The sequence below is a fragment of the Taeniopygia guttata genome, chromosome 2 (assembly GCF_048771995.1).
Source record: "Taeniopygia guttata chromosome 2, bTaeGut7.mat, whole genome shotgun sequence".
Classification (NCBI taxonomy): Eukaryota; Metazoa; Chordata; class Aves; order Passeriformes; family Estrildidae; genus Taeniopygia; species Taeniopygia guttata.
In genome coordinates, this window is record NC_133026.1 from 6,897,276 (window position 1) to 6,924,895 (window position 27,620).

General features: G+C 44.2%; 2 protein-coding genes across 9 annotated transcripts in view; one reads left to right on the top strand and one right to left on the bottom strand.

Moving 5' to 3' along the window:
• KMT2C (lysine methyltransferase 2C) overlaps positions 1-15,450 on the bottom strand; it is a 191,358-nt gene extending 175,908 nt beyond the window's left edge. For 7 of the 8 annotated variants that reach the window (XM_030264244.4, XM_030264247.4, XM_030264243.4 and 4 more), the window contains exon 1: positions 14,544-14,727. In XM_030264244.4, coding sequence (XP_030120104.4) covers positions 14,544-14,719 — 176 coding nt within the window. In that variant the 5' untranslated portion in view covers positions 14,720-14,727. Of the gene's footprint in view, positions 1-14,543; positions 14,728-14,831 lie in introns of those variants that run through there. The other variant, XM_030264238.4, reaches the window with a different exon arrangement.
• On the top strand, positions 13,289-17,131 carry LOC115494116 (uncharacterized). Its single transcript, XM_041714272.2, has 3 exons — positions 13,289-14,218; positions 14,725-14,890; positions 15,508-17,131. Exons 1-3 carry the CDS (start codon positions 13,289-13,291, stop codon positions 16,182-16,184), a joined length of 1,773 nt encoding a protein of 590 aa, XP_041570206.2. The 3' UTR covers positions 16,185-17,131.
• Positions 17,132-27,620: the final 10,489 nt, after the last annotated feature.

Sequence of the window (27,620 nt, forward strand, 5' to 3'; positions counted from 1 at the left end):
AATAATAAATGACTCTCAGTATTTTCCCCTGCTGTTCGTGTGACCCAAGATCCAAGCTAACAGGTATGAAGCCATATCAATTGACCTTGTTTTTCCCCTTCTTTGGGGATGTATTTTCTCTCACATCAAAGGGTGAGATTTAGTTCTTTTACTGTAAGAGCACATTAATTGCCATAAAAATCTTAGGAAGGCAAAAGTATAATTTTATGACAGCACAGTCAGATGTGGTCCAACACCAGTCATGTTGACTGATTACTACTTCTCCACACAAACTGCCCATAAATTGCATTCAGTAGTATTATATGTTCAGCAGCAGTTCCAGTGAACCTGATCCCACCCCATACCTCTTCTTCCCAGACCAAACTTGCTACAGGGCAACCCAGCAAGAAGCAGCAGGGCTGGACACTGAGAAAAGGCAAAGCAATTGTGTCTGCAGCAGCTCCCTGCCCTGATTCACACATCTCCACAAACGCGTGTCACCATAATGGCAAGGCAAGAAGTGTTTATGCCAATGCTTCTGCCAAGAAAATGTACATGGGAAAAATGGGACCAGTCGTCTCTCCTCAGATTTCTTTTTTTTTTTTTTTAAAGCAACAGAAGTGATAGATTTAATGATTAAGATAAAAACTTATGTCTATACATATGGTGGACTGTTTTCTTCCAAGCTCAAATTGATTAACTCAAGGATGCCACACTTGAGTTAATCAAGAGACACTGAGCAAAGCAGCCCTATCTGTTTGTGATAGGCCCTATTTACATTCCTAACTTTGAGAGAATGTTTCTTCACAGCAACCATGAGAAATTCAGAAATAAAACAAGTCACCAATTCCAGTATACTCCCACCAAAATTTCAGATGGAACACACAGAGAAATAAACGACATGGGCTTCTCAACAGAAGTATTACTTGGTTACTCTGAGTCATACATCTGGATCTGTTACTTCATTGATTTTAAAATGTAAAGACAGATATATTAAGAAGCTCAAAAATGTGTTTGTCTTTCTCAAACATTTTCCTCAACTCCTGCAGACCTGCTATTTCCAAAATATTCAATGGGTTTCTAAAAATATTACATTTGTAACAACTTGAGATTAAGCGCTAAGTACTGAGCTACAAAAGGACAACAGCAGAAAAGGAAATGCAAATATTTCTCCTTAGCCTGGCAATTCTACTGAAATGTAAAGGCATTTTACCTTCTAGCATCCCTTTATGCTTCCATGCTACACAGCAACTCAAACCACCCTCTTCTGTGAATAATTTCTCTGTAAATTCTAATTTCCATGCCAAAGGATTAAACAGAAGAAGACTGACTCCTTTTTTTACTACATTTGAAGGGGTTTGGAAGTTCTTCATTTCTAGCCTGTACTACAACATTCTCTAGAGATAGACTCCACGTCTAAAAGTAAAAAATAAAATAAAAAAAGCTTCCAAACAGTCTATTTCCTCACCCCTGCTTTCTCTTCTTGTGAGCATGAACCAGATCATATCTAGACCCAAATACAGGTTGGCAGCATGTCACACAGCCAAGAAATGTGTTTTGTGTAGTAACTGCATATCCACATTAACATACTGTGATAAATTCAAAGCCATTACATCTAAGATGCCGTATCTAGCAAGCTTGCTTTTAGAACCACAATTTGAATAGCAATGTAAGTCAGATAATTGAAATAGCTTTCTATAAAGAAAGCATCACATTCTGTCTCTTCTCATGGTTTTGACTGGCAAGGTTTGGCAAATATAACTTCCAACCCCCCTGCCACTAGACCAGGTTGCTCCAAGCCCCATCCAGAGTGGCCAGGAACACTTCCAGGGATGGAGTACCACAGCTTGTCTGGTCAAGCTGTTCCAGTGCCTCACCACCCTCACAGCAAAGAATTTGTTCCTAACATCCAATCTAAACCTGCTCTCTGACAGTTTGAAGCCATTCCCCCTTGTCCTGTCACTACAGTTCCTGATGAAAATTTTCTTTATCACAAAAAAAAAAAAAAAAAAAAAAAAAGAGATGAGCAAATAAATACAAGAGAGGACTAAAAAGCAATATAGATTAAAAACCACAAGTTCAAAAGAAGATACAATATGAGAAGAGGCAGACAACAGAAATACCTGAACACTCCCAGGCCATCAGAAAATGACTCATTGCTAGTGACATGCATTGTTAGCTGCTAGCACAGGCAGGACAAAACTGTTTTCAACAGTGCATGATGGAAATCCAATGAGAATATAAATTCTGACATATTTGCTTTAACATAATCAAAATAGCCCTACCCTTTTCTAGCAGATAAACTTTTAAATGTACTTTTTAAAAAGAAAATCTGGAATTCCAGGTGACACCATTTCTGAAAAAAACAATCCCAGTGTGTAATGAAGTAATAATTTATTTAGTATATCTGGAATCACACAGATTAACAGATAAAGCAAGTATCAGGTGACAAAGGAAATAAGAAACACAGACAATGAAACAAAGAGATTGTGTAAACTATTTTCTTTCCATAAACAATAAAGAAAACATCATCTAGGAAATAGAAGTTATTACACCTCATTCACTGTGTAAAAGCAATGGGTACCACAGAAATAATGGACATCACCATCAGAAGGGATGCTCGTAGACTAGGATCACAGTCACTCAGGTTAAAAAAGACCTCAAAGGTCAGCCAGTCCAACCTCCTCCTCAAAGCAGGTCAGAGTCAGTTCCCAAAATGGTTCAAAAATATTTTGAAGTTCAATTTGTTGTTTACATAGCTGTGTAATTACACACAGTGCTGAAATCCAGTGGGGGGGACCCTATTTAAAATAACTTATGCCAAGGACAGACAACAGAGATCAGGGCATAAAGGTGATATTCAGACACCTTTGTTTAGTATTTCGTATTAGATTGCCCCTGCTCAGACCCCAGTCTATCTGAATTGCATTTCAGAGATAACTACTTCATTCTTCTGACTAAGCATAAGGACCTCTGCAGAATTTAAAAACACCTCTTTCCTTTCATTAGTAATCTCCTTCAGAATAGTAAAATAAAAATAATTATTCCTTTCAAGTTTTGAAAGAAAACAATTCAGACAGAAACGAGACCATCACAGTGCTCCTAAAAAAGAAACCTAGGTGGCATGACTACAGGAGCTAGAATTCAGCCCCTGCCCTGTCCCCAAGGCCCATTACTAATAGCTGTTATGGAATATGCTCCCACACCACATGATGTGGTCACATCCATGCAGATATAAATTCCCCAGGTTCAGTTCAGGCTACACACTAGGGGACAAAAAAAAAAAAAAAAAAAAAAAAAAAGAGAGGAAAGACCTCCAGATAACAACTAACTGAACAACATTTATAGTCTTTAGATAAAAGCCAGCTAACAAATATCTATCACAATACTTTTTCAAATTCTAGCCACACGAGGAAAACAGTGCATCTGAGAAGATATGGAATAGCTGAGAGCCCAAGCTTCAACTCAAGTTTAAACATGTCCAAGACAACTATGACTTCACTTTTTCTAAGTGTAAGCATGTTAACTAAGTATAGACAAGAAACTCTCATTGGTCTAAAAAAGCCTTTAAAATAACATGGCCAAGTTAATAACGTAAAAACTGGTTATTTTTTTCCTATCAAGACAGTCCAAAGCAAGTAGAATGAAAAGAAACAAATGAATTAAAAAAAAAAAAAAGTAAGCTGAAAATATTCTTAAACAAATATTTATATACAGTATCAGTAATTTATAGCCCCCACTGACAGCATCTGGTTAACAAGCCTTGAGATCAAGATTTTCTGCTTGTCCATAAAGTAGGTTCACAACCAACAGTACTTTCTCTGTTCTGCTCTACCAATGTATCCTTGTCTGAGAAGACCACATAGAGAGCACATGAAATGTGACTTTACCAAGCTTTTCTATTTATCCTTTACCAACTAATACATTTGAAATGAATGTATTTCCAAGCCATTCACAGCGTACCACAAGACAAAGAATAATCTCCCTTTCCATCAAAGAAAGAGACAACAGCATAGCCAGACATAAGCCAGCCCTTAGTGCTACATGAAAGAGCTCAGAGATTATTTCTTTTAATAATTTTGCTTACAGATCATTTATTTCTTGAGTTAACCTCCCATTTCTGGGCCCAGTTCCCTCCTAAAGGGTTTCTGGAAGACACAGGCAGAAATATAAATTAGAATTCCTGCCGAATGTGTTTTGCACTTTCCTTTATATAAATCTCTACCAGGATGGCTGATGCAAGGTTAATTACTCCAAACATGAACCAGGAATCACTGTTCAGCACTGAAAGCCAGCATTTCCCAGAGCCTCATGGTTTGTACATCCCATCTCCTCTGCTCCCTCTAGAGCAATTCTGCAGTGAGCTGCTCCTCCTAAACTCCCATCCCTATGGGTTAGAGAACATTAACTGTGGCACACTGTTTGCCCAGGAGGCTGAAAGTGAAACTGATGAGAATTCTATCAGTTTGATTTAATTCCCCCTTGAAAGAACACCACCAACAAAACAAACCCTGTTACGGTTATACCAATATGTAAAAGGTAGTTGGTGGTGGTGGCCTTGAGGCTGACAAGCACCGGACAGCTTCCATCCACACTATCTAATTCCCAAACTCCCACACAAAGCAGCCCCACACAAACTCTGCTGGGAACAGCGTGGGGACCACACGAAACCTTGAGAACTGTTTTGGCAGAGTGGTCAGAGCTGGATGAGCAACCACTGGAACCGTGTGACAGCAGAGACAACGCTGGGGACAACAGTGTCCAGCAACTCCAAACATTCCCTGCTGGGTTTCTCACAAGAAGCTGAGTGCTTCACGTGCCAGAACACTATGGCTGGTTACAGCCATGCCCCTCATCCATACAAAACACTAGCACAGCCACAAATTAGCCCCTCTTAAAAATGGGAAAAACTTAAGGAAATTGAAATGATCAGTTCTTTTTATTTCCAAATTCATTTTTCCAAGCTTTTCTTCACAAAGAAAAGCATCTGGCCCATTTCTAAGCTCTAGTCTCATCCAGTTCAGTGGGCCACGGTAAGAAAAGAAAATAGTCACTTGCTTTTATCACAAGTAGAAAAGCTGGAGGTGAAACCAACACATAAGCAACAAAGAATGGGAACTAGGGAAAAAGGAACTGGGAAGGCTGGGAGAGAAAAATCTGAGGAAGCTGCTCAGTCTTTGGAATCAGCTAGCAGAAGTTTTCAGAGCACGTATCTCAGAGGGTAAGATGAGGCCTTCATCATCCATACGTCTAATAGAAAACCAAAATATCAGAACAAACAGCCCAACATGTTTGTGAAAACGCTGAGGACAACTGTTTCACAAAGTTGAGGGTGCCAGAAGAGCAGTTACTTCACACTTCACTCTATTAGGGCAGGCTCCATTTTAAACATCTCAATGTGTACAGTGATTTGGCTGGAAGTGGTAACGAGAAGCACTCGCTGTGCCAAGGAAGGGGGAAAGCGAGAGCAGTAGAGAGGGAGAGCAAGTTTTTATCTTCAATTAACTGAAAGAAGAAAAGCAAATTTCAACAAACTCTTTGAACTTGTTGCTAGAATCTCCTGAGACTACAATTTAAAGGAGGAATGGCAGTTACTGCACTGGAATGTGCACAATGGCTAAGTATTCCAAAAGCAGGGGAGAGATAGGAAATGTATATGAACAATACAGGCTACATAAAAGCAGCCTGTAATAAGGGTCTGAAACTAGAAAGAATCATATTAGGAATGGAAACAAGGGCATTTTAATGAATATAAAGGAACAGCATAAACTGTCTGGGATAAAAATCAGAAGAGATAAAAGCACAGCATGCAGTATTACCACTGTGCAGTATAAAAGGCAAACAAAGTTTCAGAATTATTTTAGAAGCAAGAAGTAAAACACAAAAGTCTGTACAAATAGTGTTTAGAAAGAACAAACGGAGAACAAAACAGTCTCAAATGCCATTTTCTGTATTTTAGCCTTCGAAAAACAGATTTATTGTAGCTAATACTAGAAACTGATTTTGTTGCTAGACTAAATAATCAGAGAAATTCAAGTCAGCAGGACTGGAAGAATTTCACACCATGCTTAAGAAACAGAGAGAATTAATCTCTAAACCGTGAGCAATCATCTTTGCTAATACAGTCCGGCTAAAAATGCCCTAAGAGAGGCTGGCAGCAATGAGCTATGGCACCCAGAGGGGTTTTATTTGCAAATTCTTTCAATCCATGTGGATGAACATTGCAAGAAAGTCCCTTCCTCCAGACCTGCATGAGGACATTGACACACACAGGAGAGTTACATACAAGATATGGCAGAGGCAGGGGCTACAAATATTTTTGATGACAAGATCTTAACAAAAATGATTCTGATAAACTGAAAAGTGGCTCATATCAACCAACAGAAATTTAATAAAGACTAGAAATCTTTTGAAGGATAGATCAGTTAAATCAATATTATGTTGCTAAAGAGGTTAAGCTTGTTCAGTGCAGAACAAATGAGACAATCACCTGAAAAAGTTTTGTATAAAAATTGTTCTCCATTTCAGCTGTGGAGTCTTAGCTGTGAGTAATACAAGACAAAACTGGCTTAATCAGCAGTAAAGAATATTTATTTTATACTACACAAAATTAGTTACTGAAACCAATTGCCTAGAGATACAGGGGAACTGCATTCACTAAATACTTCAAAAACAAGTCAGAGAACCATTTGTCAGAAATGGAACACATACTAAACACACAGAAGGATGAGCAATATCACCCTGAAGTCTTTTTTGCCCACACAGTTCCATTTATCTCTGCTGATACAGGAAAATGAAATATTCCTTTTATTTAAAATAATTTCATTGTGCTTTTGAACTTCACACTTCAGGAAAAAGAACCCTGAATAATTCACATTCTGGGTTTATGAAATGGCTTACTAATAAACCTCCCAAATTCTAAGACAGAATTACTCCTCTCTTTATTAGTAACAATATGGAGCCATCCTGTCCTGTTCTCTTGAGCCCTAAGAACACTGCAGACAGTCTTCACTGCCAGACAGACAGCAGGGCAAGACACCATTATTGGAACATCCAGGTTCCATGAACACTGGGATGTTCCAGAGGTCATTCTGGATTAGCTACAGCTTCCAGACTCACATCACAAAGAGCCATCTCAGATGTCAGCAAATGTTTAGTGGCAGAGACTGCACATTTGGACCACATATTCACAACCAAAAATCCCTTTTATCTTACTGTGATATACAAGGGATATGCTCCAAGGAATATAAATATATCATAAGCAAAGTAAAAAACTGGTAATTTTTTCCAAAGCTGATATTTTTTTTCCTGAGAGCTTCATTAAGACTAGTTTTGGCAAGATTTTATTTTCAGTAATAATGCAGTAGAAGAAAAAAAGTCCTCTTTTTCCTCCCCCGACCCAATGCCAAAAGTCTGGGTAGAAACATCCTAGTTTGACAGTGCTTCCAGCAGTTTCTTCAAGGAAAGTAATTAGAATGTTGATAAATACAGCACTGAAAATTAGTAATTATAAATTTATATTGGAATAGCTGGCAGTAGGATTGGGTGCACGTGTGATTTGGTAAAAATACTTCCCAAAAAAATGTGAAAGGCATAACTATTCTGAAAGAAGCAAGATCTCATTTGATTTTATTATAATGCCTATATATTGATATACTTGTAGGAAGGAGCTTCCAGTATACCGGAAATTATTGTTAACATAAAATATTTCACTTACATTGTTATTTGAGGGCGCTTTAAATACTCAGCTTAAGAATGATTCCCAGGATCAAAGTGGGAACTGAAATTCCTCATTTAATCAATGCCAATGTCTGAGGCAAGGAAGAGGAGAACTCCTCTTATGTATATGCTGCAAAGAACCCTCTCAATATCACCACTTCTTTTTGAACAACCTGTTAAAATCTCCATCTCCTGTATTGGAAAGCTCGAAGGAGTCATCCTGAAAACCAAAATCCCCCAAATTTCAGAGAGCCAAGGCTGCAGTTTGGCAGAGAGCGCTGCAGGCTGGCGGTGCTGCCAAGAGCCGCAGCTCTGCCTCCCTGCAGCAGCCTGGCCCTTGCTCTGGCCTCCTCCTCCTCCCTCGTGCTATCACAAACACGTTTCTTTGCCAGGTTAGTCCTACCCCAGCTCAGTTTCCCAGCCCAGCTCACCACAAGTGCCTGGGTCAGCACAGGGGAGAGAACAAACAGCTGGCAGCAGAGGGAGGGCAGCGCTGCTGCTCCTTTTCGCTGCCAGAACCAGCTTGAGATTTATGGTGTTTGGGGAAAATAACCACCTGATGCACACTCACAACCTGTGTTTCTATAAGTAATAAATATTCTAGGTTTTAAGGGTTTTCCTACTTTATCTTACTTGCTTTCAAAAGCACCAGTGCTGTTAGAAGAACTTACTCAGCGTAGTTTTTGAAACAAGTGCCAAAGTTATTTTGACTAATAGAGGAATGGCATGAACAGCACTCTCTAGTGCCATCCTTCCAGTGGGGAAAATAAAAAAAGAAAAAGAAAAAAACAAACAAAAAATGCAGAATTCAGTATAGGTTATGAAAACTACAAGTTACAAGCAAAAAAGTAGTAAAATCTTGTTCCTCTGTATTTATCCAAACTATATGAACCATACAGATTTTATGAACCAGTGATCAAATATATTAAACATAAGAGAAAAGCTTTCAATATTTCCTGGAATTGTCAGTCACCTAATTATTTAGCTATTAATAACATTTTTGTGTACCTGTGACAGCATTTCTTGAAAAGTTAATTTCACAGCATTAATGTATAACAACTCTGTGTAAGGGAGTGATCATTAGTGGTGGATAAGGAAATTCTGTTTTCCCTGATAATACATAACCCTGCTATCCCTCCAGTATTGCTGTGGTGCAAGGAGTTAAAAACAACTCCAGCCTGAGAAAGGCAGAGTTCACCTATTTTCAGCAAACCAACTGCCTTTGAAAACAATCTCTGAGCTGAGATGATGACAAAGAATAGAAATGTCCATTTCCAATTACTAATCTTACGAAAGAACAATGACAAGAAGTTAGTAGGAGTTAACATGCTAACAAGAAAAAAAAATCCACATGCAAAGCCAAGAAAATTGAAGTGTTTTTATTCTTTTAAGCTGGGAAAAGTCTCCAGTGTCACTGCACACAGGATGAAGAGATGTCTGGTGTGTAGATGGCTCAGAGTAGCAACCAAGAAACTGGGCAAGACATTCCCTGTGACCAGTATGTTGAGATTTCAAACAGCCATCACACTTGATCTGGCTGACAGCTCTTGGAAGTCCTTTCATAACAAGCGCTACAGAAGTTCAATGGATCATTAAATGCAAACACAGAGAAACTAACAACTGAAATGTTTAAAAAAAAAAAGTCTCAAAGCGTCCTTTCACAGCAAGTCTGTTTCAAATTGGGGAAACTGTGTATCTATTTCCAGCATTCAGCTTCACTTCACTCGTCCTTAAGACACAAGTAAAGCCTCTACATAAATCTGTATTTTAACAATTTTGCGGCAAAACAATTCTATAAAGCCTATCCATCACACAAGCACTTATCAAGAACTGAAAAGCTGAAGATTAATACAGATATCATTCACCTCTTGAGCACTGTGAGCCAGGCTCCTGTGCAAAAAATGCACAAAGCAGTTGGGGAATTGCTTGGCAATTCAAACACGGTGGAGGAAGTCACAGAACATGGGCTGCTGAAGAAAATGGCACAAAGCTCAGCCCTGTTCTGCAAAGAGCCAACTTCAATCCTCACACCTCATCTCCTCCTCACTCTGTGTTCCACTATGTGCCTTCTGGCTTTTGGCCAAGCAGTTTGATACACGTGGCTTGTACAGGCCAGTGTTTGCTTTAATGCATTAACCCTTCGCTGTGCAATCCTTGTACAAAGCTTGTCCATCAAAAAAACTTCTGTCTTGCCGGGTAGGGATGACCTCCCCTGACTGTGATCTTGTTTAGGAACATTTTTATTCTACAACACAACATACATCTTACATTTGTAAATGTTAAATTTTGAATTGAGAAAAGGGCAGGCAAGTAAAGACACAAGTATCACACAGAAGGTGTGTGATGAACTAAAGAAACACAACTGAGCTATAAAGCTCCATCCAACATTTTAAGGCTCTTTTGAAATGAGAGTAGGTATCTTTAAATATTGGCCTATCCTAACGCAAATGCAACTAAAGCGATGATAAAAATTCTCAAATAATCACTTCCCGGCAAAAACACTTATGCTTAAAGGTCCTCAAAACTATCTGCACATGTGAAATCAATGGCCTTTGAAAACCTACTGCAGTTTACATTGGCCAAAGTAATGAAAAACTACTACAGAAACGAAAACATGGGTAATTTAAATGGGTAATTTAAAAAGACACACAAAATGTTCTCTACAATTTTGAAAGCCTTATTATATACTGCTTTAAACTGAACACATTTGCAAAAACAACTTGTAACATAAAGATCTGATGGATGCTGAAAATAATGTTTAAAGTGAGCTTAGACACTGATCTATAAAGGGTCACAATCAATGAGACTTCTGCTACTAAATTTTGCTAAGAAGCTGTATCTGTTTGTCCTGCTTATAACCTACAGAGATTAAGAAAGCTCTGCTACCTAAATTGGTGACAAAAATGTTCACTGCACCTGTACAATACTATTCTGATATATTTTCATGAACAACAAGCTGTTTGTACACAGTTAAAACAGAACCCATCCTCTACAACTTCTTTTACACCACATTACTATCCTTCAGTTCCCTACTCTGGAACTTAAAGTATAATCCAAGCAAGAGTTAAGTTCCCAAGATTTCAGGCCATATAGAGAGGTGGCACCTAATTTCCATTTTTCCTCTACAATCCTAGCAAGAGCTCTTTTAACTGTGCATCTGAAAGCTTCTTTCTTCTCCATCATGTCCCAACTTTAGTAATGCAACTTTACTACCTTTTTTCAACTTTTATAAATTCAGTCTTTCTACCTTTTAAGGCAGAAAAGCAATACTACAAAAAATATTTTCTTCATTCACTGCTTTGATTACAGTTCTCTGTATTCTTCCTGATGCACCATAGCATGAACAACCTCCTTGCTCTAAATTTCAAGGCTCTGCACGGCCTGTCCTCGCTCCACCTCTTAAATTTGAGTTGCTGTTCTGTACAGATATCCCCTTGTCAAAGCTTAAGGAAGAAAACAGGAGTGTTGGCCTGGCAGTTCAGGCAGGAAAGCATCTTTCTGTGAAAATCCTCAGGGTGACAGTGCTACCCTGCTTTAAATATATCCCCCAAGTCGAATGCCAGTGAATCACTCCCCAGTGCTGAGGTAGCCAGGGTACTTGAACTTCTGCATGTTCTTTTGCTCACAGCATTCTCACAGCTCCCTTGTGCTTTCCCAATACATTTCTTACACTGACATGCTGTCTTATCTTTACATTTAAATTAAGAAATTGTTTGTACAGGAACAACCTTTGCTTATGCATTTGTACTGCGTGTAGTGTAATGGTGCCCTGGCCTCTAGGCACAATTACAATATAAATAATAAAAATGAACTGTTCACCTAAGATTAACTCTCCTGACAGCGCTACATGAAGCTAGATCCTTCAAACAATGATAAAAGGCTGTTCTAGCACCACATTCTACCATCTGTACCTCTCTCCAGGTAGTGATGACACTGATTCCCAGTTCCTCACCTACAGGAAGCCTCCACTGTTCCCTGTACTTATCTGTGTCCATAGCACCACTGGAGTTTTTACTGATAACCAGGCAAAATGCAGAATGAGATGGGGGCAAGCACTGTCCTACTGAAGGACCCTCTGCTCCCTTAACATAAGCCTACTTCTGGGAAGAGTTGAGAATCCCTGGCATCTCACACAAGCAGACTCAAGGCAGTTTTCCATCTGTCTGCTTAAACTCATCAAATTTATTTAAAAACATGGCCTTCAAAGAAGGTAAAGTACCAACCTAAAGCACTCTCCAATATGGCACTGCTGTTTAATGGAGGCATCCAGAGCTGAGGAATTATTCTATTCTGGCTTTGCCAGTTTAATGCAGGGCTCTCTCTTCGTTTTATCATTACTTAGACTGCACTTAGACTGAACATTCAGTGGAACATTTCCTATAATGGGATAAAGCAGTTGAACAATTTGACTGGCTAATAGTGATTTAGACATGTGATTACAGTACAGAAAATGGTCTGACATATGCTCTTTTATCTGGTTTACATGAGGCACATTAATCCAACTGTAAAGCACAGAAGTGAAAAGGAAGACAGGACCAAGCACTCTGAAGGACAAAACAGAAAATAGTTTTAGTTGTCTCATTTCTGTATTTGCTAGGCTAGTTGTAATCTGTATTTTGTAAATAGGAAAAGTTACAAAATAAAACCATTTTCTTCCCAAAATGGATGCAATTACAAACCACCAGTCAACACCTAAGCTGTGCACGCTAGAAATAACAATTTTTCATAAAACTCTAGTTTCAAAAGCATTTAGGACTTCAAAAGCATAATGCCTTTACCAAAAGTACAGGATTTGCAGAAAGATGCAGCAGAACAGAGAGCACCATGTCAGCCAGGAACAATCAGTGTGAACAAAAAGAGTATTGATTCATTTTAATTTTTGTCTCAGCTAATTTAATTTCCCACTTTTACACAAATCCTTATAATCATCTCAGCATAAGTTCCTATTTTACAGGAATATTTTATTTCTCCCAAAACCTAGGCAACAACATTCCCATGACACCAAAAACCTATGTGAAGGCACGGAATTACCTCTTTAACACACACTTTTTTTTCCTCAAGAGTGCATACACAACCTCAAACTGGCCTAACAAAATATGTTAATTTTCACACATAAGACTATTTAGGTTTTTTGGGCAGACTGGTACATTTCAGTTGCATTTGCAATTTTCTTCAGAAAAATTTCCTTCAAAATAAAACATTCAAAGGTTTCCAATGTAAGGCTTGGATTCTGTAAGTAAAAATAAAACCAAAGTACGTAAAACTAAGCATAAAGAATGCAAGAACTTCACCACGTGTACGTATGCCAACTACTTTCAATGACTGCTGTATTAAAAATTCTATCAGGAAAATACATAAGATAATGAAAAGAGGAAGCTGGAAACAACACACCCTTCCCCAAAACCAGAGGTGACATGAAAATCTTTGCAGGTAAACTTTCATCAAAAGAAACAACAAGAACAAAAAATCATGTATCCCAAACTAATGATAGTTCTGTCCTGGGATACTTATGTATTTGTAAAAACGAACTCATATAAAAGATGCATGGTCCTTGCATGTGTTTAGGTCCAGCCCAGCAGAATCCCTCGTCATGTTGTGGACTTCCACTGTGACCTTATGGTCGGGCTTGACCTTAAAGGTCTTTTCCAACCGAAATGATTCTGGCACGGAAATGAACAGTGATGTTTGGGGTGGGCCAGGATGTTTAAGGAAGCGCCAGGACAAACACGGCACTGTCAAAGCGAGCGCGTCCCCCAAAACAAAGGGAACAACCTCTGAACCCCGAGGCTCGGACGGACCGCACAGCGCAGGAGCCGCTTTGGTCACCTCCTGCCGCTCCTCGGCCGAACGTGCCGCCCAGCTTTGCCCTATTACCGCTGCCATCAGCTATGCCATGGCAAGCTCCATCCCACTCAAAAATAACCCGCGGGGAGCGGAGCCAGCGCGGCAGCGGCGCTTCCCGGGCAGCGGCCGCCGGGGCCTCTCCCGAGCACCGCGGGCACCTCCGCGGGCAGCGCTGCCCGGCCCGGCCCGGCCCGGCCCGAGGCTGCGGGAGCGGGGCGGCCCCCGGGGAGCGGGGGAGGCGCTGGGGCGGGCGGGGAGAGGCCGCGGCGGAGGGAGAGCTGCCAGCGGCTGGGAACCGGCTCCCCCCGCCATCCTCCAGCGGCTGGGAACCGGCTCCCCCCGCCGTCCTCCGCCCCCTCCCGCCGGGTGTTTGTTGTGCTCCGGCCCCGTCCCGCCGGCGCGTCCCTCCGAGCGGCGGCCGCTGACAGCTCCCCCCGCGCCGCCGGAGAAACTCCTGCCTCAACTCCGCGTGTGCGCGGGGGACGCGGCGGTGTCCACCCCGCCACCCGCCGAGAACCGTGTTTTCCTTCCCAAAAAAAGAGGAAGGGAAGGGGGGGGGGGGGGCATAACAAGGGAAAGCGACGAGGAACTACCGTCAGCGCACAGGGACTACCCAGGCGACGCTGAAGGCAGCCGAGCGTCCTGGAAGGGAACGGACCCAAAAAGAAGGGGGAAGGTGCAAAGGCAAGGGAAAAAGGAGGAAGAGGGTGGAGGGGGAAGAGCTAAAGAGAAACTCCGAAGAAGGAGGAGAAGAAAGGAATAGGGATGGTGAAAGAAAAGTGGAAAAGGGAGAGCGGGCGGAGGAAGACAAAGGTGAAAAAGGAGGAGGAGGAGGAGGGGAAAGTGCAAAGGGGAGAGGAGGAGAAGAAAGAAGGGCCCTTCTCAAAATGGCATTAGGCAGAGGGAGGGGGCGAGTAGCGAGTCTCCACTGACAGCTCTGCCTGCGCCTGGCCGCCTGCCCCGGCCCCTCTGTGCCTCGCACACACAAACGCTGAACTTACTTCTTTCTGGCTCTCTGGAAAGGGGAAGCGCCATCTTTGCGAGGCCGGCCCCTAGGTCTTTTGTCTGTGGCTGCTGCTGCTGCTGCTGGGGGGGGAGCTCCAGGCTCGGGGGGCTGCTGCTGCTGCTGAGGCGGCTCCACCACCGCCACCACCAGACTCTTGTCCTCCGTTGACATCCTAGTCAGCAGGACGAGAGAGACACATGGATGATGATGATGAGGATGAAGATGAGGATGGTGATGGGGATCCCGATGCTCCTCCTGCTCCCGCGGCTCCTCTCCTCCTCACCTCCGCCTCCTCCACCTCCGCCTCGCATCGCTGGCCTCAGCCGCCGCCGACCAGCACAGGTAGCAGGGGGAGCAGCATGGGGAGAGCAGGAGGAGGAGGGAAAGGGGGGGCGAAGAGAAAGCGCAGAGGACGGAAGGAAGGGTCTCACACACAATAACACCCTCCCCGGGCTCGGCGGGGTCTGTCGGGGCTGGGGGAGGTGAAGAGAGCGAGCGGCGGAGACGCGGCTGGTCCCGCCGCTGGGCGCCCCCGCTCAGAGGCCCCGGGCGCTGGCGGCGGCTCCGGCTGCTGCGCTGCCCGGCTGCGGCGGCCGCCGCTTCATTGTACCCTGGCCCTGCGCCCTCCCCCCGCGCAGAGCCCCCGGGGGCGGAGGAGGAGCGGGCGGCGGCGGCGGAGGCGGCGGGGGCCGAGGCCGAGCGGAGGAAGTTTTGACAGCTCCAGCTGTTGTGTGTGTCGAGGGGCTGAGTCCGGCCGGGCTCCGCGTCCCCTTCCCAGCCGGGCCGGGAGCAGGAAGTTTAACTTTGGGAAAAGAAGGAGGAGGAAGGGTGAAAAAGGGGGAGGAGGAAGGAGGAGGAGGTAGGCGGCGCCCTGCCCCCTCCCCGCGGGGTGGAGAAGGGATCCCGGCGCTGCCCTGGTGTGTAACCCCCGCCTCCCCGACTCCCTTCCCCCCCGCCAGTGCGACACATAGACACAGCGACCGCCCGCCCTCCTCCTCCTCCCCTGCCGCGGCCCCACACTGCGCCTGCCCCGCCCGCCCACCGCCCGTCCCCCGGCGCAGACACCCATCCGCCGCCTCGCCGACCTCACGGGCTGGGCTGGGGCCGCGCCGGGCTGCGGGGAAACCGCGGAGCGGGGCCCGGACGGGACGCGGCGCCACGGGGAGCTCCGCGCACCCCACCCCGCACCGCTGCCCCAGCGCTCCCCCACCCTCGTTATTTCTTTTTATTTATTTCCCCGTGGAAAAGGAAAAGTCCCTTCTGCATGCGAGCGGCCGCACACGGGCTGCCCTCCGCAGGACGCGGCTCCGGGGGCAGCGCTCGCTGCTCGCCCCGAGCCCCGCGGAGCCCCCGGGCAGGCGGCCGGAGCCCGGCGGGGGAGCGCTCCCCCTTCCCCCGCCGCGCGTCTGCGGCTCGGGGCGGTGCAGGCGGGGGGAGCCGCGGGCGCCCCGGGGGATGGGAAGGAGGGAGGGAGCAGAGTTCAGCGCTGTGTGCGAGGGAGACAAAGTCTGGGGAGCGTGGCCGCTTTCCAGCAGCTCCGGCTGGAACAGCTGCGGGCGCTGGGGGCGGGGGGGGCTCCCCGGGCTGGGGCCCGGCTGGCTGGCTGCCTGCCCGCCCGGCTGCGGGGCGGGGTTAAGCCTCATTACACGGGATTTAACGTGTCCCGGAGGCCAGCGGGGACTTGGGCTCCGAGGGGAGGCGGGGGAGCGCCGCGGCCTCGCAGCCGGAGAGAAGTCCGGCCGCGGGGCGAGGAAGCGGCCGCGCCCCCGGACTTTCCTCCGGGAGCGGCTCCGGCGGAGCGCGGCCGCCGGCCCGGGGCCCCCGGCCGGGCACCGCCCCGAGGGCAGCCCTGAGCCGGCCCGGCGGGGCCCCGGCCCGGCCGGCTCTCCCTCCTTCCCTCCCTCCCTCCTTCCCTCCCGGGCCGGAGCGGGCTCGGGGCGCGGATGCTGAATCACCGACCGGCGCGCACGGTGCTGGGCGGGCGGGTTCGGGAACTTCGCCGGACCTGCAGACGTGGTGCGGAGCGATAGCCCCAAGGGTGCGAGTAAACACATCCCGGGAGCCCCGCACGGAGCGTGTTTCCAGTGGTTTTTAGGGTTCTGTTTGAATCTCACTTGATAAAATGGCCTGGGGTATCACACAGGTACAAAGAGGGAAGGAGGGGCTGTTAGTCGCTGGTGTTTTTTTAAGTAAAAATAAAGCAATCCAGACCTTTTCACCGCTTTTCCTTCCCCAGTTTTTCACTTGTCAGCGTCAAAATACAAAATTAAATGGTATGCTGTGGCAAATATGACTTTTGCTGGCCTGGTTTCTTCAGAACCATTTCATAACAAAACCTTTGTTGATTCCTTTTTTAGGTTTGTGAGTAATTAAGTAGACATTTGTGACATTTTCATATAATGTAGGAAATACATTAGAAAGTAACACATTTGTCTCCACTTACATACATATAAAATTATATGGAGCCATCCCTATTGTTTAACCATGCAAGGAGAACAGCTGGATTGTTGGTATTGCTTTCTTGGCCCTATCACTGAAAATGTACTCATTTATGCCAAATAAAAGGATACATCCTGAGTTAAATGTTTGTATTATGAAGTCTGCAAATAACAGCCTGGGTATACTGCTCATAGAGTTTCAGATACAGGATCTTAATGTGTTTACATGTTATCTGACAGAAGAAAGTGTCTTTGAATTTTGTTAACTCGGACAAGTTAACATAATTTAACTGAAAACATTTAATGCTATACAGGCCCAGGCTTGGGTGGAGTAGAGAGAAAAAGGGGCAGGGAGAGGAAAGGAAAAGGCCACCATCTCTGCACAGTGGGATGGCTGGTGTGGCATTTGCTGGAGTTGCCAGGTTGCCATCTGGTCCACTAAAAAACAAATGGCCATCTCCTGAAACGCTGGCTGTGCGTGAGCGGACCCAGTGCACATGCGCCACGGCTTGGGTGAGCCTTGGACGTGTCAGAGCCACTCTGCGTGTGCCAATTGATTGGAGCTGTGATACGTGAGCACACCGTGGGCTCACATCAACTGTTTGGTGTGTGGGGAATAGCTGCCACATCCCATGGCACAAACGTGTCTGGTGAAATCACCGAGTTCCCTTGTCTGTGCATTGTTCATCCTGTGCCCCCATGGAAACGTTTTTTAGTACCTTTGGATCACCTGCGAGTGGCTGAGCTTTGAGGTGTGGGTCTTATACAAAGATGTGTAACTCAAATTTTGTTTTTCTCCTTTCATTTTTGTTAATACATTAATTATGTGTGTATGTAGTTACCACAATATAAAACAGGAGTGGAGGCAGGACTAAGTCAGTGTTGGTGTAGTGTGGTCTAGCACAGGAGAGAATTAGGGACGTAGCCTATGAGTTCTGCTGCTGTGCCTTATCTCCTGACGTGTCCAAACACAGCTGGGCAGGTCTGTGCTGTGAGCAGCTGCAGCCGCTGCTGGGGCAATCAAAGGTGTGAAGAACTGTGCAGGACTGAGACAGACTCGTGAGCAGGAACCCGAGGCGGAGATGGAATTGTAGGAAACTGTATTTGCTGTCACTCGGAGAAGGCAGAGGGACGAGCTGGCAGACGTGTCACCACACATAAATCCAGTGTGGGAGTGCTTTGTTGATTCAGGATATTTGAACAGTTCTGTCAGGAAAATTTTTACGTTTATACCTTGGCCACACTAACCACCTATTATAAATTTTCGCTGTCTGGAAAACACACGCTTTTGCAGCAAATATATAATATTGAATGAACAGGTTTTCTGCTTTGCTGAATGTTAAGAGATCCTCTAGTTCCTTGTAAACTAACTCAGGTGAGCTGACACACCTGCTTTTTTTTAAACTTTCAAGGGCAGGCAGTGTTGAAACTTTCAACTAGAATTTTACATTCTAGCCTTCCTTAAAATAAACATTTCTGTAGTTTCGGAATTGTTTCTGAAATGTAAGTGAGATCCTTGCAGTTCTGATTAAAAAAGGCATGCTAGTGGTTTTAACTTCAAAACATCCTAAATTGTCCCAGTGTGCTTAATAACAAATACTTTCATAACAGAAGAAGTTGAAGACAGGATGTTGTTGTAAATAAGCTAGTTAAGGAAAATTATTCTGTTACAATTAAAGGAAAATGACAACTGGAATATAAATATAATTTTGTCTTTATACAACTAAAGCAGTGTATGGAACATAATAAGAAAATTATTCTGGATTATATCAGGAATGGGATCCAGATACTTTCTGTTTTATGACATTAATTCAGAACTCTGCCAGTTTTATGATCATCCATTACTACATGAACCAAATAAAAGTTTAATTTTTGTTTTCTTTGCACTTGTGTTCCCATTGCAGAAACATCCAAGTTATCACAAAAGCTGCATTTAAGCTCCACCAGCAACATGCTAACATTCAAATGTTCAGGATATTGAACCACTTTGTCTTACCCTGTGCTAAATTGGTAATTGACTGTGTTCAACATCTGCTTACTTCAGTGTGCTGCTCCGAAAACTGCAGACAGTTTGGTGCTGCTCACATCCCATATGGTTCTCCTTGTAGCAAACTTCAGGATGAAGGTGGAGGGGCAGATGAGTGCAGCAACCACATCAGCTGCCTATGATACTTGTTTTACATCTGCATTTATATTCATCCAGGTAGTCCAGAAGTAGCCAAATTAATGGATTTTTTTTCAGTTATAAAAACCAAGACCAAGATAATTTAAAAGGGTTCTAGACAAAGCCTAAATCAAGTGACAAAATCAGGATTACATCATGCAAATACGTGACTTCTGGTTAATTTGTACTAAACTTGGCTGGGCTACAAAAAATGTTAGCATATGCTAATTGTCGTATGCTAACCAATGTGTTGTGGAAGCCTAGTTTAAAACTTGAAGTGTTTGTTTCTTCTTTTCATCAGTTTTGCTTACTTGTCATCTCGTGGATCTGCCTTACTTCAGGCAGCAGCACAGCCTGGGTAGTGGGTATGGCACACACACCCTTCCTTCAGCACTGGGGACTTTCCCAGCAGTTTGGGGAGATGCTTTTTGCTGCCATGGTGGGGCAAAAGCCTCACTTCTCATCCTGAGCAGCATTCCCAGACAGCTGGAGAATTCCAGTTACCAGGGGCTCTGGAGCAGTGCACATAGTGTGGAGGTCCAGTTTGCCTAGAATCCATCTAACTGCTCTGTTTAGAGGCATTCACAGCCCACGAGGAAAAACCATTTCATTCTAGTTGATGCTTTCTCACCTGCTCCCCTCCATGAAATATCCAGACTTCAATTTGGACAGCAGCTGCACCCCACATGAATGGATCCAGTTTGTAGGAACATGGGGCTGACACAGGCCAAGCTCCCCATCCCTGCCTGTTCCCCATCCCTGCCAGTTCTCCATCCTTACCTTCCTTCCTGCCATTTCCCCATCCCTGCTGCCCATCCCTGCCATTTCCCCATTCCTGCCTCTTCCCCATCCCTGCCAGTTCTCCATCCTTACCTGCTCCCCATCCCTTCCTGCTCTCCATCTCTGCCTGTTCCCCATCCCTGCCAGTTCCCCATCCCTCCCTCCTCTCCATCCTTTGCTGCTCCCCATCCCTGCCATTCCCACATCTCTGCCTGCTCCCCATCCCTCCCTGCTCCCCATCCCTCCCATTTCCCTATCCCTGCCTGCTCCCCATCCCTGCCAGCTCCCCATCTCTGCCAGTTCCCCATCCCTCCCTGCTCCCCATCCCTTCTTGCCATTTCCCCATCCCTGTTCCCCATCCCTCCCATTTCCCCATCCCTCCCATTTCCCCATCCCTCCCATTTCCCCATCCCTGCCATTTCCCCACCCCTCCCAGTTCCCCATCCCTGTTCCCCATCCCAGTTTCCCATCCCTGCCTGCTGCCCCTGGCCAGTTCAGAGTGTGCTGGAGGCAGCAGTGCCCAGGCTGTGATGGATTTGCTGCCTCACACCTTTACACCTCAGCCTCACCAAACCCTACGGCCTTTTCATCATATTAAGCTCCTTTGACTGGGCTAATGTGACTGAGAAACACACCTTTTTTATCCATTAAGATGAGGCCAAAAATGTTAAGTGCTCAAGATGCAAGCCCCTAGGGCTTGTCTATATATCGAGTTATTACACGTGGAGGCTTTTATCTTCATAAAAAAAATGTTCTTTTTGTGCACGCCAGAGTGTGAATTTAAAACCAGTGGTTGTAGTGTAACCCTCATGCAGACTCACTCATCCTCACATCTTCTGGCTTTTTTTTTTCTTTTTTTTAAAGATTAAGTCTAATTCCTTTAATTTATTTATGTGAAATCAAAAAAAAGGTGCTCGGATTGAGTTTGTCCACATGAGGAATTATGCTTGCCTACCTCTGGTAGTAGCATTAATAATACCTTCCTATATGGAGAAGCTTTGTCTATTAGGAATGTTAATTTTGCACATGTTTGCACTGATTTGCATTTGAATCATCCTATTTTTACAAGTGGTAGCTGAGGCACTCTACTGAAATTCATTAAGTTATTCCAAACTGAGGCCATGATCCTGGGGATGCTAAATTAGGCAGATAAGTAACTAGATGCATAAATAGGTTCACTGAAGACAACTACCTCCTGATTAAAGTTTGTTCTTTACACATTTGCAGAAATATTTAAATTCTTCCTAAACTTGCAATTTATATAATTTTTTCTTAGGAGGAACAATGAATAGTGCTATGTTATGTTGTATTTTTTAGCATCCCTGTAAAGTCACATAAATATCTCCAAGTTACTTAGGAACTTCTGTTCCGTTCTCTGTGAATTCCTGTCTAGTTTACACATTTACGAAACTGTAATTTTATAAACTTCAGTATTCTTTTATCTATGTGGTGGTGGGCAGCAGAGAAATTATATTTTGTGACATACTATTAATTGTGGGGGGGTTCTAATCCAAATAGTTTGAGGAAAATCAAATTAGTACCTGAAAGCAGTGTGTGCCAAGAAGTGCAGATAGCTGGAAAATCCCAGAGCCAGCAGCAAGAACCCAGGGCAGTAGTTGGCCCCTTTGTGTGCACCCCTGGGGAAAGACAATAGATTGCTGTGAAGTTGGGACTTTATCATGCAGAAAGTTAAATAAATGTCTGAGCAGTGTTTGCTGTTTGCAGGAGTGGTGTGTTATACTCAGATTACTTAACAGAAATAATACAAACCTGGCCACGAAATGGGGGAAAGGATTTGTTGGTGTGCATTATCATATACTGGGTTTTTATTCTGTGTTTTTGCACAGAACCTCGTGCACAGGGTTGTGGTTCCTTATCGGAGATCCTGGGTGCTATGATAATAGGAATTTAAATACTGTTTCTGGAAATAAGCTTCCCATAGATTGCCAGTTTTGCAAGGAAATAATCTCTGCCCCACGTTCAGTAGAGTTGTTATAATGTGGGAGAGGCCTTGGGTTGTAGTGAGGTAAAAACTTGGACACAGGTGCCCAATCCTGTTTCCAGCTGTTTACTTCAATAACATTTTGTGTCTGAGTAAAAAGGGCAGCATTTGGCCTTTGGTTTTTGGAGTTAATTGCAGACAATTAATGGGGACACGTCACATACAGAGGTTCCAGAACAGAATTCAGTCTTTCACTTCTTTAATAACTAATTTTTTAAACCAATTAGCTACATACCCCTATGGAAACAATAGCAGAGCCTTCACAGCCTAGACTAAAGATCTAAATTACATATATAATAAAGGTTGTGCATGTGTTTTCTGGCTGAGAACCATGTTATATTTCAGCCTCAAGCAAAAATTTTCTCCAAGCCGTAGTCCCTCAACAAAAACACACTTTTTAATGAAAGTCCTGACACCACCTTAATTACAGTGCAGCAAACATTACCATCATAATCCCATTTCATCCTTAGGCAAGGAGAGCATCCCTGGGGGCCTGGCTGCTAGTGACCAGTTTTACAGAAACAACCTTTTCCCCAGTGCATTTTTTAATTTAACCTGTGCTGTGCTGCTCGGGGGGAAGATGCATGTGGAGCTGCTCGTGCTCATCTCCCCACGCTCCCTGCAGCCCTCCTGGCACTCTTAGAGGATCAGCCAGCCCTGGCCCTGGAGGATCAAGCAGTACCCAGGGATGCCCAGCCTGCAGACACATCTTTGGCTTCCCCTGCAGGGAAAGCAGGAGCCAAAATTCATGTCCAGCACATTTGTACCACAGGGGATTCACCCTGACTCTTTCCAGCATCCCCCATGCTGTCTTTCTGGTTTACCCCGTGCCTAGAGACAATCCCCCCTTTTTTTGCTGGCTGCCAAACTTCAGTAAAATCCCTGCTTTGGATCCAGTGGTGCAGGGGGAAGGCTGTCCCAGCCCTAAGCCAGGTGGGTGAGGACAGAGCTGTTTGGAAAGCAGGGCTGTGCCGTGCCCAGCAGTGATGTGTTCACTTGAAGCAGCCTTCAGTGTCTCCAGGCTTTCACAGTGGTTGGCTGGGTAAGTAAAATGTGATTAGTTTCTCATTACCATGTCAATTCAGTGCATAGATTTTGTGTGGTGACTGTAGTATTGATAGGACAAGTTTGCAAGGCTGTGTGAAGCTGGGATATTTTCCTACCAGAAATTCCTACCAGAATATATATGTGTACATGTATAAACACAAGGGGTAATACTTGTGGTTCTTACATTTTTTTCTCCTGCCTTTTAAAATCAAATTAATAAATCCGTATGATAAAAAGAGTTAGACTAATCAATCTCTCCAAATTGATCTGAAAATCCTAGTTAAAGGCTAGAGGGAAATTAAACATGAGTTTTTTTGTTCTCTCCACAGCATTGTCAAGTACAGTACAGTTTTCTATTATGGAAATTCTAGAATTCTTATGTACAGAGTAAAATCATGCAGCTGAGATACTGTCTCTAAAAACAAGCCAAAGCCCTGTGTCTGCTGGGAGGACGTTTCTGTTATCCTGTTCCCTTCTATTTAGGTTCTCATATGGTGTTAATCACCATGGTATCTTACAGCTTTGTAAAAATATAGTGCACCATATGTGATAAATCACTAATATTAAGAGTGAAGATGCTGGAGAAAAATACTCTTCCCAAATCTAAAGCAGAAGATGTGCAGTAATGGACATACCCAGGCAAGCAACCTGAGTGAATACAAGAGATGGGGTCAGAATCATTCCTGAGGTGATAGATAATATTTCACCCAGTCACTGCTTGTGAGTGTGAATGGCACTCTCACTCCTTTCTGCCCCAACCTGTGCTACAGCTCACTAAAGCACAGGGACTATGTCCAAGCCATCTTCTGTTCCCTCTTTTACACAGCAGACCAGTGTCTGCTTTGTAGTGTTCAGGGCATCAGTCAAAAGAAGATAATTTGCCAAAAACACACAAAGTAAGCTTGTGCATTTGTTGCTAATTAAGTGCACACATAATTACAGTCCAAACATAAAGCAAAATGAGGGACTGTACTTCCATTGGAAAGAATGCATCAGGAGTGGTCATAAATTATCCCCACAACTGGTAATCTCAGTTACATATTTTCTCATGTTTTTTTCATTTCCCACTTAGTTCCAACCAGATCTGTTTTCTATTTATATTGTCAAGTGTCAACACATAAATAATTTTCTCTGTTGTATCCCTCACTACTACATTCTTTTTCTTGATAGAATAGCAGAAGTAATTATATTTATAAATGGAATGCCTGTTTTGCCTAAGTACTGCATATAATTCCCCTCTGTAAGAGGGATTTTTATAATTCCTCTAAAAATGTCTTGGCAAGGATCAACCCACCAGTTGGTAGTGTGGATCCAGCCTTTAGGAACAGAACTGGGGATTCTGATCCCTTTGGCCAACAGGCAGGAGGGCACCACAGAAAAAATGCTCTTGTTTGTTTCGAGAGTGATGCTGTTGAATATGTGCAGTTATTAAGTACCCAGAAAGCAAATTCACTGAGAACTGCTTCCCACCTGTGGATTCCTCTGTTCAGCACAGAATTATTTTGGCAACTGAAGAATTCTTCATTGTGGATGGCTGTGGGAAGATATTAATCCTGTTCTTCAAGTAAGATGCATTCACTGATCTACTAAACCTGCTCCACCTCTACTGTTTCATATTGTGAGAGGAAATCAAAGGAATCTCAAGTGATGAGTAATCTCAAGTCATTCTTCCCCTTTCTGCCTTTTTTTCAGCTGTTTTCTGCAGACAAGTTCAGATGTCCCTTGCTCAATAGGAGTAGAGCAGAGTGAGATCTGTGGTGAACTCTGAATTAAGGCAAATTCAGTTTTCCATCTCTGGGCACTCCTTGAGAAAACCTCACTCAAAATGGTTGTATGGGGATGGCAGATCCCAGCCACAGACAGTTCACAGCTGCCTCACTGGATGGAACAGCAAAATGCCTCCTGCAGCTGATCTGCAGTACAGGAGGAGAAAATCAGGATTTTCTTACTGGTTCCTGCTGTCTGTATGTGCATGGGTGTTCTTTCATTAGAGTTTCCCCAACATTTGCTCTGAGTAGAGGTTGTTCCAGGGCACCTACAAAGCAGTGAGCTACATCCTACAGATGTGGCAAGCTTGAAGAATGTTGTATTGGAGCATTCAAACCTCGTGTCCTGTGTCATTTGGGAGCTGTGTGGGAGAGATATGGGTGATGTAAGACAAGTCCTTGGCTTTAGTGAAAAGAGTGCCTGTACCTCTGGAGTCTCACAGGGTTTGAGGCACGACCCTGCAGTGTGGTCAGCATTTCCACAGCTACCTCAGCCAGTGGAGGTTCCATTACTGAATTTTCCCTCTTGTATGATCAGCAGAACCAAACACACACTGCCCTGGAGCTCAGCAGTTCCTGGTCCTGTATCTTCCTCACAAATCAGCTTCAACTAACAGGGAGGTTTCACTGCCCCATCGGTGACTTGGCAGCCGGCACGCCAGCATCTCCATCCCTGCAGGAAAGGTCCTGAGCTGCAAAGGCAGGGATGTCTCTGCAGGGATGATCCTGAGCTGCAAAGGCAGGGATGTCCCTGCAGGGATGGTCCTGAGCTGCAAAGGCAGGGATGTCCCTGCAGGAAGGGTCCTGAGCTGCAAAGGCAGGGATGTCCCTGTAGGGATGGCCTGAGCTGCAAAGGCAGGGATGTCCCTGCAGGAAGGGTCCTGAGCTGCAAAGGCAGGGATGTCCCTGCAGGAAGGGTCCTGAGCTGCAAAGGCAGGGATGTCACGTCCTCAGCCACTGCAGTGACATCCAGGAGTCCCCCGAGAGCCGGGGCTGCTGTGGCCTACTTTGTGCAGATGGTTGGAACACACCGGATCCTGCACCTCCAACAGCATCATTCCAGCAGTGTCAGCTACAGAATCCATCAGACTGGGAATGCTCCTGGTGGTTAGCCCTGCTAGCCATGGCTCTGTCCTCTTGGTAAGTCTGATTTAGCTCCTTTACAGCTCTGGCTCCATAAGCTGCAGCCTCTGAAGCACAGAGAAATCCAAGTCCATTTCCCACTCCCCTGTACATTTATTCAGAGGCCTCTCTGAAGTTTTGGACTGAAGTCTTTCCTTTTCCCTGCGTACCCCCTCTAAAGGTTCATGTTTATTTAACTTTATGAGCAGTTTTCTTTCTCTCAGTATACACAGTTCAAATTTGGTCTGTTCCCTCAGCTTTTGCATTCATCTGGTTTGACTGATTTAATGTCGCTGATTTACCAGTATAATTTAGCTTGTCTGAAGGGAAGGAAGATTGATGTTGGCTGAAATAAAATTCTGAGATGCCTATGGAGTTTTATTGCCCTAGATTTTTTGATTGCTATTTATTCACAAAAGTGAGCAGAACTCTGACTTGAGATTTTTCAGGAATGTCTCCATTATGTCAGAGCTGCTAATTCTTTGAGTCAAGTCATTGTGGTTAGCCAATCTTGTTTTCTGTCTCTGTGGTAAGATTTTACATCCAGAAGGCTAACCTCAATGCTCCCCCATGAAAGCAGGCAGGGATGACAAAGCATTTCCTTCTTTGACCTCTGTACTTGAGTTTTGTAGAAAGATGAAATCTGTCAAATCAGACCGAACACCAAATCACCTGCATGAGAACAAACAGGTCAAACCCTCTTCCTATAGCAGTATGTGGAACAAAAATGTACTGAAGCATGTTTTTAAAAGTAATTTCTCTTCTAAAATTGTGGGGTTTTTCCCAAATTCAGGCTATGAACGATGAAATTCTCTCATGCTTGTGAACTATGAAATTCTCTAATGCTTGTGAGTTACTTGTGGTTATGTATCACATCAAAGCAAACTTATGGTTATTAGGATTTTCAAATTGTGTATACTTGTCTTGAATTTTCTGAGTTTGTGATGTTTTTGGGGGGAATAATGGGATATTCTGATTTCATTATATATCTGCTGTAATAGTGCTGGGCTGGATCCCTTCTGCTGTGAAAAGAGCCACACTACAGACCCTCAACACCTCCTCTTGATTCACACGGGCTGCGTCTCTCCTTCCAATTAGCAACATAATCACCCATGAACTAAAGACCTCAGTCCCACCCAGATGCATCTGGAGCTGTTTTCATGAGTGGAAGATATATAATATCAGCATTATGTCATATAAAAACCTCTGGCTTGTCACCATGAAATTCATTTGTGCACTCTGCTTGTACCCCTGGTGCTGTGCTAAGCAGCTGAAGCAAACTGACCATTTGGACCAGGCTTAGCTCCCTACTTTAAATCCCAGGATTATGATGGTAGAGCAGGAGTATTCCCTGTGCTGGAGCTGTCTTCTAAGTGGCCACTCTGCTGCCCTGGCACTCTCAGATCAGTGACAGATCAGACCAGCAGCTGGGTGACCAAGGAACCTGCCACTGACAACTCTTTGCATGTGGTTGGAAGGACTGGTGAGTGCACAATTCCCTCAGACTGGAGCATTTCAAACAATAAAAGCATGGTTTGGAAACTGCCTCTAATAGTGGAGGGACAGCTGACCACTCTGTCACTGTTGCCACTTTGGCATAATGAAAAACTGACCTGAATTCTTGATCTGGGCAGTCTGTTGATCTATAATCATAGTGATCCGTTAATTACTTGGCTTAATTACAGACAATTTATTCTAATGAAAGGTTTAACTGTACCTACCTTTGTAAGTTTCCATGTTATTTTTCATTGAG